General features: G+C 37.6%; 1 protein-coding gene across 1 annotated transcript; it reads right to left on the bottom strand.

Moving 5' to 3' along the window:
- Positions 1-5603: 5603 nt before the first annotated feature.
- Positions 5604-7238, bottom strand: LOC115213506 (cell wall protein DAN4). The gene has a single exon (XM_029782515.2). The coding sequence runs from the start codon at positions 7216-7218 to the stop codon at positions 5941-5943; it is 1278 nt and encodes a 425-aa protein (XP_029638375.1). The 5' UTR covers positions 7219-7238; the 3' UTR covers positions 5604-5940.
- Between the last annotated feature and the right edge of the window lie 3595 nt (positions 7239-10833).

Raw genomic sequence — 10833 nt, 5'->3', positions numbered from 1 at the left:
CAGTTTTTTAAAATCTTAGTTCGACCTGCTTTTGTTGATTTGAGCTTTCTATTTTTCTCGTTGTTAGTTGCTTTCTTTTCTTGTTTCTCTCTCTTCCTCACCATCGGATTCTTCTTCGCCGGTTCTACAGTGTTTTTTTATATGGCCCAGCTGGTCACACTGAAAACATCGGGGCTTACGCCCTTCGACGTATACGTTAAGAAGATCCTCCCCAATTTCTATTTTCTCCGGTAACTGTTCTAAACTTGACTGTTCTGCTTGCATTAGGTGAACCGTTTGACCGGTCCAATAAACCTTTCCTGTGACGGTAGCCTGAAGGAGTGTTATATTATCTTCCTTTTTGCCAGGGCTGCCGTCATCAACCATATAGGGTCGACTTTGAGGTGGGACCCTTGGTATATGTATCTTTGACGTCCTCATTCCCATATATATTGAATTAAACAACGTCCCCCGTTTCTAAAGATTTAACAGCGCATTTGTGCAGTTTCTATATCTTTTAGTCGTACTTCGATAGTACTAAACTTCTTCCCTCTGGCTAGGTATGTGATATCCTCCCAGAAGGGTTTCAAGCACTTCTCAATTTTCTCTTCGCTCACTCGATTAATTGTTTTCTTTTTAGACAGTAAGATTTTAAAATAATTGTTTTTCTTTTTTGTAACATTAATAGTTCTTCCGGAGGTTGAACTTTTACAACACCGTCTTCAATTATCATATCTTTGTACTTTATCAGGTCATTTTTGTTTGTCAACAGCTGGCGGGTTCCACCTTCAGCCGCCGACGCAAAACTTTTTTTGTTTATTTTCTTCTGTTTCAATACTTTTCACGTCAATATTCCTCTTTGCAACAGTACCCATTGATGGTTGGGGAAATTCACTTTCAGAAGAATCCGAAATATCACCAAATATTAAACTATCAATCTTTTTTGCCTCCGTGTTGGTTGACGACTCTTCGCCAGACGAAGTTACACTTTTTGGCATCTTGCCAGCAATTAATGTTTCCCCCACAGGGGAAAACACACGATAGCTTTCGAACGAAGACTATCACACAAATAATTATTACAGGAACAATAATTATAACAGGAAATAACACAAAAACAGTCAATAGAAACTTGCACTTACTATACAGACGCACACCAATAATAAATACCAATAAATCCAAACTCACACAAACGAAATACCTATTTCTTTACTACCTACAAGGGGCTAAACACAGAGAGGACAAACGGATTAAGTCGATTATATCGACCCCAGTGCGGAACTGGTCCTTAATTTATCGACCCCGAAAGTATGAAAGGCAAAGTCAACCTCTGCGGAACTTGAACTCAGAACGTAGCGGCAGACGAAATACCTCTAAGCGTTTCGCCCGGCCTGCAAACGTTTCTGATGAAACCAGAAATATTAAACAGTATCTATCAGCTTCGGCAACTGCATTTTGGAAGTAGACACCCTACACGAGTCTCCCAAAAAGACGTGAAGAAAGATGAGGCACACAAACACACACACACACACACACACACGATGGAGTGCTGAAAAGTTTCTGGCTTTGGGTAAAAGAAAATACAAGAGGATCAGTTAATCATAATTTTATTAAACATATTCTGCTCTCAGATTCACACACTTATTGCAGTGGTCCTTCAGTTTTTCTAAGCCTTGCAAAAGAACTCGGAAGTTTGGGCCTCCAACCAGGCCTTCCACGATATCCTTAAAGCCAGAAACATTTTACTACCTTCTCGTATATATATCTGTGTGTGTGTGCATACACATATACATTTATGCATATACATAAATATATATATATGCATAATGTACCATGTTTGTACAAATAGATGTATGATTCCTACTGTTAAGTTTCAAGCTCCATATAGAATATCATTGGTCTGCTTCCAATATAGGGGTTAAACAACCACTGTATTTAAGAGTAGTAGTATTCCTGGTTACATCATAACTAAATATAGGAGAAATTACGATAAGTACAAGTTTATCATTTGTCCTTACGTACGTTTCACCATTGAGTTTATTTGGAACCCTACATCGGATGTTCTAAAGTGAAATTGGCTACTTAAATAATGCAGAGTTCTAATAACTACAATGGTGGGATATATGTTGGAGCTTATATTATAAACTTGTGTTTATCGTAATTTCTCCTATGTCTACACATACATGCGCATACACACTATACTTTTACTTGTTTCAGTCATTTGACTGCGGCCATGCTGGAGCACCGCCTTTAGTCGAGCAAATCGACCCCGGGACTTATTCTTTGTAAGCCCAGTACTTATTCTATCGATCTCTTTTTTGCCGAACCGCTAAGTGACGGGGACGTAAACACACCAGCATCGGTTGTCAAGCAATGCTAGGGGGACAAACACAGACGCACAAACACACACATATATTATATACATATATACGACAGGCTTCTTTCAGCTTCCGTCTATCAAATCCACTCACAAGGCATTGGTCGGCCCGGGGCTATAGCAGAAGACACTTGCCCAAGGTGCCACGCAGTGGGACTGAACCCGGAACCATGTGGTTGGTTAGCAAGCTACTTACCACACAGCCATTATATATATATATATATATATTCTGTTTTTTTTCTTGTAGACCGAGATGTTGGTTTGTTGGAGACCCTGCAGTATTTTTTTATTTTTTTATTTTATTTTATAAATTTTCTGCGAGGGGTAGCAAGGCTTTAAGGCCTTGTTTCGGTGGGGACGGGACCTAAATAAGAAAAGAAAAATTAAAAAGAACACCAGACTGACAATTTGAGACCCATTCAATAGGACGTTTTTAGGTATTTTTTATCTTTTTAAAATTATCATATTAATATTTTATGGGACAGTGGGATCGTACTGGCTATGACTAAAATGCCTGTGTCCCGTGCGTGTCGCGAAGGACGAGGCATTGAGTGCTTCAGCATTAAATCTCAGTTCATTACTGTTTTCAACTCTTCTTTCTGTGGGAAACATATTGATGCGAAGGTTTGCATTGATTTCACAAATGCCTTGCTAAACCCGACGCTAATCTTGTAAAGTATATCCATAATACTGATTAGGCGCAGGCGTGGCTGTGTGGCAAGAAGCTTGCTTCCTAACCATGTTCAGTCCCACTGTGTGGCACCTTGGGCAAGTGTCTTCTACAATTGCCTCGGGTCGACGAAAGCCTTGTGAGTGGATTTGGTATAAAGAAGCCCGTCGTATAAAATGGATTTGGTATAAAGAAGCCCGTCTTTGTTGTTCCCCAACCATCGTTTGACAACCGATGTTGGTGTGTTTACATCCCCGTAACTTAGCGGTTCGGCAAAATATATCGATAGAATAAGTACTAGGCTTACAAAGAATAAGTCCTGGGGTCGACCTGTTCGACTAAAGGCAGTGCTCCAGCATGGCCGCAGAAGCATTTTGCCCGACGTGCTATAACGATTCTGCCAGGTCACTGGTTTATTCTGAAGTCTTAGACTTCCGCACATTATAGTAACTGAATGAAAAAAAAAACTGGCTTTTATATAATTTATTATCTATTTCTTTGAAAAATATAAAATTTTTCCTTCGTCTAATGTTGCCTTGACCAACTTGGCTTCCTGCAAAATATGCTTTCGACCCAATGTCACCGATGAATATTCTAAACTCATACAAGTATATATGTGTGAGTATATCTTTATATATAAAAGTCAAGTTGTGTGCTGTCTGTCTCCTACGATTTAGATTCCTAACTACTCCCACATTTTGCAGTGCAGTTTAACCAAAACCGGGTATCTTATAGTCGTGATTCACATCGAGCCCTTCTGGGTATTAGCGCGCGTCTACGATGAGTCTACGATTAAAAAAAGAAATTACCATCATTTTTTCCCATTTTAATGCATTTTTTTCGCTATTATTTAAGGGAAGTAACTCTCTAAAAATGTCTACGATGAGTCAACGATTTAAAAAAAATTTACAATAATTTTTTTTTTCCATTTTTAATGCTTTTTTTGCTATTTTTTGGCTATAACTCTCTGAAAATGCTAATATAGTTATTTCCCTTACAAACCCGAGCAACGCCGGGCGATACTGCTAGTAGTGTATACATGCATTTTTTATATCTTAGTCAACAGAGGCGCGAATAAGTGGTATAGCTCCCACGTCCATCCATTTATACTATTTTCGATAATCTTAAAATTGTGAAACCGGTTGTTTTTTTATGTAAATAAACCTCATTGAAAACTCAAGTGCATTTCCAGCTTCAATTCTGTACACGCTACATACAAACGCACACATACCTTTGTCGAACATATTTGCTTATTACTGAAGCACGTACTCCAAAATTCGATGAAAATGCGTATGCATATTCGTGTACACAAACAAACACAGTGTGCAGACCTATCTTTGAAACAAGTACGCTGCTGTGAACGTATACCTTTTTCGAAACCTCTTATCACGTACTCCAAAATTCGATGAAAATGCGTATGCATATTCGTGTACACAAACAAACACAGTGTGCAGACCTATCTTTGAAACAAGTACGCTGCTGTGAACGTATACCTTTTTCGAAACCTCTTATCACGTACTCCAAAATTCGATGAAAATGCGTATGCATATTCGTGTACACAAACAAACACAGTGTGCAGACCTATCTTTGAAACAAGTACGCTGCTGTGAACGTATACCTTTTTCGAAACCTCTTATCACGTACTCCAAAATTCGATGAAAATGCGTATGCATATTCGTGTACACAAACAAACACAGTGTGCAGACCTATCTTTGAAACAAGTACGCTGCTGTGTGAACGTATACCTTTTTCGAAACCTCTTATCACGTACTCCAAAATTCGATAAAAATGCGTATGCATATTCGTGTACACAAACAAACAGTGTGCAGACCTATCTTTGAACAAGTACGCTGCTGTGTGAACGTATACCTTTTTCGAAACCTCTTATCACGTACTCCAAAATTCGATGAAAATGCGTATGCATATTCGCGTACACAAACAAACACAGTGTGCAGACCTATCTTTGAAACAAGTACGCTGCTGTGAACGTATACCTTTTTCGAACCTCTTATCACGTACTCCAAAATTCGATGAAAATGCGTATGCATATTCGTGTACACAACAAACACAGTGTGCAGACCTATCTTTGAAACAAGTACGCTGCTGTGAACGTATACCTTTTTCGAAACCTCTTATCACGTACTCCAAAATTCGATGAAAATGCGTATGCATATTCGTGTACACAAACAAACACAGTGTGCAGACCTATCTTTGAAACAAGTACGCTGCTGTGAACGTATACCTTTTTCGAAACCTCTTATCACGTACTCCAAAATTCGATGAAAATGCGTATGCATATTCGTGTACACAAACAAACACAGTGTGCAGACCTATCTTTGAAACAAGTACGCTGCTGTGAACGTATACCTTTTTCGAAACCTCTTATCAGCGACCTGTTTGCAATTGATATATTCAAATCTATTCCTTTGTTGATAAGCTTTTTACTCCTCTTTTACCAAAAATAGACCAAAAGAAAAAGAAAAAAAAAAAAAAAAAAAAACAGCAACAAAAGCAAAATAAACAAGACAATTCTCATATTTTTTAATATATAATTGAAATATAAGTTTTTATTGATATATATATATATATATATTTTAAATTTTACTTTGAATTTTGACACTATTCATTCAAACCATTCCCTTTCCTTTTTCACGTTCGCTCATCCAATTTTTTTTTTGTTGCTCTTTGTACACTTGACATACAATTTCTCTTAACCTTTTTTTTTTCTCTCTCTCTCTCTCTCTCTCTCTCTCTCAAATCTCATTCATTACTTTAAATATAGTCTCTATGCATTATATATATATATTTTTATCTTATTACCTTTTAAAATTTTATATATATATATATATATATTATATAATACACACATACATACATATATATATATATATATAAATGTATTTATTTATCAATTTCGCTAAGTTTCGCCTAAAGCTCTGATTAAATTATTAAATACCACGTCCATATCAACTGATAATTGCTTCTCTTGTACCGTAATTCCGGCACTAGTTATTCCGGTATTCCGATAATCCGGTAAACCGGTAGGTGGAGTCGTTGCAAATGATGTAAAACCAACATGGCTACTGGTTAGAAAATTTGAAGTACTAAAGTTGTTGTGGTGTATGCTGTTGTTGTTGTTGTTATTGTAGGTGTTAAAATTGATAATGTTGTAATTATTATTATTGTCATTGTTAGTATTAGTGTTATTCACACACAAGTTGCTACTGCCGTTACTACCACTACTACTACTACATATATGATTATTACTACTAACGTTACCGGGCAGCGAATTCGACGACGTTGTATTAGTTGCACCCGTCGTCGTCGTCGTCGTCGTAGTCGCGGTATTGTTAGTTGGGGTGGCGGTAGAAGTAGTAACAGTAGTAGTAGTAGTAGTAGTAGAAATAATAGAAGTGTTGTTAGTCGTAGTAGTACTACTGCTGCTACCAGTTGTGGTGGTAGTACTAGTAGTAGTGGCGGTAATAGGAGTGACAAGACTGGTGGTAGTGATATTCACCCCCGTCACCGCCGCCGTCGTCGTCGTCGTTAAATGGTTAACTGCAGCTGGAGACGATGGTGGCGAAGGTGGAGGCGTACTGGCCTCAAGACTTCGTACCAGTGAGTCGGTCATGTCGTCGGTAATTTTTTCGGTTTCAGTCGGGAAACACGGCTCATCAAAGAGAAAAGCAGCTGGTGTTGGCAAGTAACTGTTACCAAGCATATCGTAATCGATTCTTCGAGGTCTGTAGTACGGATAACCGGCAGAAGCCAAGCCGAGACTTCCACTAAAACGTGTATTGCCTCGTTTCTCTTCACGGATTTCCTGGTGAAGTCGACGGAGCACGTTGTTGATTAGGACGGACTTCCGTAGAAAGTTCTCCGGGTCTTCCATTGCCCGCAGTTTATGTACGGACAAACGAACAATTCGCTTGCGTTCGTCCTTGCGTTGTTTGGGCGTGTTTAGAAACGGTGAGACACGTTTCGGTGCTGGACGTTCAAGGTAAAATTCTTCTTCTCTGTAGCTGTCTACGAAGTCACGAAGCTTCCTCTTCATAACTCGGTGGTTAGACCCACCACTGGTGTTGCTCGTGTTGGTAGTGTCAGCGAGCAGATCACTGGCCTTGCAATAATGGTAGTCAAGCTGACAGAGAGCTGGATGCGGCAGGCGAAGTGCCACTTCCGTGTCGTTTTTCATCGCACTGTCATTTTCTGAAAAATATAAAAATAAGACAAAATTAAATTACTATAAATAATAATTATTATTATTATTTCAATTTTTTGTCACAAGGGCAGCTTGGGGGAGGGGGAGGTGGGATGAGTCGATTACATCCACCCCTGTGTTCAACTGGTACTTATTTTATCGCCCCCTGAAAGGATGAAAGGCAAAATCGACCTCAACGGAATTTGAACTCAGAACAGCGACGAGCGAAATACTGCTAAGCATTCGTCCAGCGCGCTAACGAATCTGCCAGCACGTCGCCTTAATAATAATAAATAATAATAATAATTGTAGTCAGAACTACTCTAGGCATTATTTATTTTTGTGGATGAAAAGCAAAGTCGATTTCGGCGGAATTTGAACTCAGAATGTAACGGCGGATGAAATACCTATTTCTTTACTACCCACAAGGGGCTAAACACAGAGAGGACAAACAAGGACAGACAAACAAATTAAGTCGATTAAATTAACCCCAGTGCATAACTGGTACTTATTTAATCGACCACCCCGAAAGGATGAAAGGCAAAGGCGACCTCGGCGGAATTTGAACACAGAACGTAACGGCAGATGAAATACCGCTAAGCATTCGCCCGGTGTGCTAACGTTTCTGCCAGCTCGCCGCCTTAATGATAATAATAATAATGATGTCACATAACTAGAGAATGCACATATGAGGCTTTATATATAATTAGGACGACTCAAATAGATGTCAACACTCACGACATGGTGTTTTACAGTATTGAGAGAACAACACTAGCTTTAGTAGCCATTACATGACATTCTACGGAAGTAGGAGAACACAAATTGTCATATTACTCAAGACATACGTCATTATACAGAAAGGGAGATAACTTATTCTAGTAGTTATTTAAATAGAACATTTACGAGGAGACTACTTGATGGAAGTAGGTAGATTTGACAAATGGTATTGTATATCATCAAGCGTGTACAGCCTGTCGGAAAGGTCATAAGACGTGACACTGTACAAAATTAATAGGAAACAATTTACTGTAGAAGTTTTAACCTATGACATTGTATAATATTGATAAGAGATAACTTGCTGGAGTTGCTTTGACACATAAGATTGTACAGAATTAAGTAAGAGTAAACAACGTGCTGAACTAGTTTTAACTTATGACATGGTAACGGATTAACAGGACATAATTTACTGTAGTAGTTTTGATATATGGCATTAAATATAATTAAGATGCGATATACTGCTAAAGTCTTGACATATTACTTTGTACATAATGAAACTATCACAAGTACACGAGAATGTATATAATTAAAAAGATCAAAGTATATGAGATTGTACATAATTAAAACGATCACAAGTATATGTATGACATAGTGCATAATTAAATGTCACAAGTATATGACTAGATTATCAAGATGTCACAAGTATATGACTTTGTACATTATCAAGATGTCACAAGTGTATGACATCGCAACATTGTACATAAAAGATCACAAATGTATGTATAATACTGTACATAATTGAAGGTCATAAGGTATATGATATTGTATATAAGAGGCAAAACTGACTGCAATGGACGTAGGGATTTTAACAGAATCATTGCACAAAGTTAAGAATTCACAATATACCCTAGTAGTTTTAAAATATTACTTTGAATAGAAAGAAAATGCGTGTTTCTATATTAATAATCTTAAATGACACCGTCTGGAATACAGAGAACACAAATTAATGCAGAAGAATTATAATACTTCACAGAACTAGCAGGGTATAAACCTGCGATTAGAATTCCTAACATATAATATTGTCCAGAATTATGTAACGAATTTGTTGGTGTATTCATAAGCTACGACATTGTGCAGAATGGGTAGGTCACCTTATACTGTAGTAGAATTAAGACACGTGGCACCATGAAAGAGGAGTCCCCATCCACTACTGGGCCGCAGTCCAATACCGAGCTGTGGATTATTTCGTACCGGACTGCGCAGAAAGTAAGTTTTTCATTTTATTTCTATTTTATTGACTATCGCGGTCTGCAGGGTGTTTTTGCATTATATATTATATCATATATGCAATGTACAAATATTATTAACCTCCCTGCGAGCAATAAAAAAATAAATATACAAGTATTACATATATATGTAATAATCAAATTATATATCATGCATTTTATTGTTTTGTTATGCGCGTGATCCACGGATCATGTCTTGTACGAAATCAGTCTGTGGTGTAAAAAACGTTGTCGGCCGCAGCTGCAGAGAATGAGGACAAAACTTTCTCTACAAAAAAATTAAGACAATTCACGTTTCACAAGCAGTCCTGACCTTTGACGGCGTGCAGAAATATTAAGAAGATACTGTTTGGCATTAAGCGGACACAGGACACAACTTGCTTTCGTACTTAAGTTATCAGTCATCAAGTAAGTTCTTAACAGAATTAGAACGCGAATTGATGACATGTGATATAACGTGTGACATGGAACAGAATTAAGTGAACACAACATCCGGTAGTAATCTTATCATGAATTAGCTTATAGAATTAGAACACAACTTATTGTAATAATCATGAAAATAGTATATGGTTTACAGTTAAGATGACAGACCTGTCGTTATAGTCTTAATATAATGACATTCTGTCTATAACAAAGGACAAAATTTGCCGCAATAATTTTTGCATAGAACATTGTAGAGAATTAGTGAGACACAACCTAGTTCTGGTAAATTTATGGCATGGAATTGTATAAAATTAGTAAGACAACTTGCTGTAGAATTCTTAACATTGTATATAGGAACACAAAACATGTAACAGTCTTCAAATATATTATAGTGAACTGAGATAGTACAAGCTGTTATCCTTAACATAGTGTTGTACAGAATTTATAGGACACGGTATCCTTTAGCAGACTTCACATATGGTATTGTAAACAAAGACATCTTATAGCAGCTGTAACATACGATACAACAAAGAATTAACAGGACACACAGCTGGGTACAGTTGTTAGACATATATCGTTATAGTACTTGAATAGGGCACAACTGGCAAGTCTCAGTCTATGACACTGTACTGAATAAAAGGGGATACAACTTGAGAATGCAACTTGCTATAGTAATAAATACTTACTGGTGACAAAGACACTGTTAATTAGTGACAAAGACAATAGTAATATCTATCTTTCGCAGTATAGCTTGTTCTAACAGAACATCCACGTTTAAGTGGGGATTAATTAATATAATGATTATATTAATTAATATAATGATTATAACATGACATTTTATGGAAACTTGAAAGTGCGATTAGCTGTAGTGTTCTCAACAAGTGATATTGCTGTAGAAGTTTGGCCATATGGACGCAGGAGTGGCTGTGTGGTAAGTAGCTTGCTTACGAACCACATGGTTCCGGGTTCAGTTCCACTGCGAGGCACTTTGGGCAAGTGTCTTCTACTATAGCCTCGGGCTGACCAAAGCCTTGTGAGTGGATTTGGTAGACGGAAACTGAAAGAAGCCTGTCGTATATATGTATATATATATATATATGTGTGTGTGTGTATGTGTTTGTCCCCCCAACATCGCTTTACAACCGATGCTGGTGTGTTTTCGTCCCCGTCACCTAGCGGTTCG

Source organism: Octopus sinensis, linkage group LG6 (assembly GCF_006345805.1).
Source record: "Octopus sinensis linkage group LG6, ASM634580v1, whole genome shotgun sequence".
NCBI classification, from domain to species: domain Eukaryota; kingdom Metazoa; phylum Mollusca; class Cephalopoda; order Octopoda; family Octopodidae; genus Octopus; species Octopus sinensis.
The sequence above is the reverse complement of the archived record's forward strand: the minus strand, read 5'-3'. Positions and strand labels throughout refer to the sequence as shown.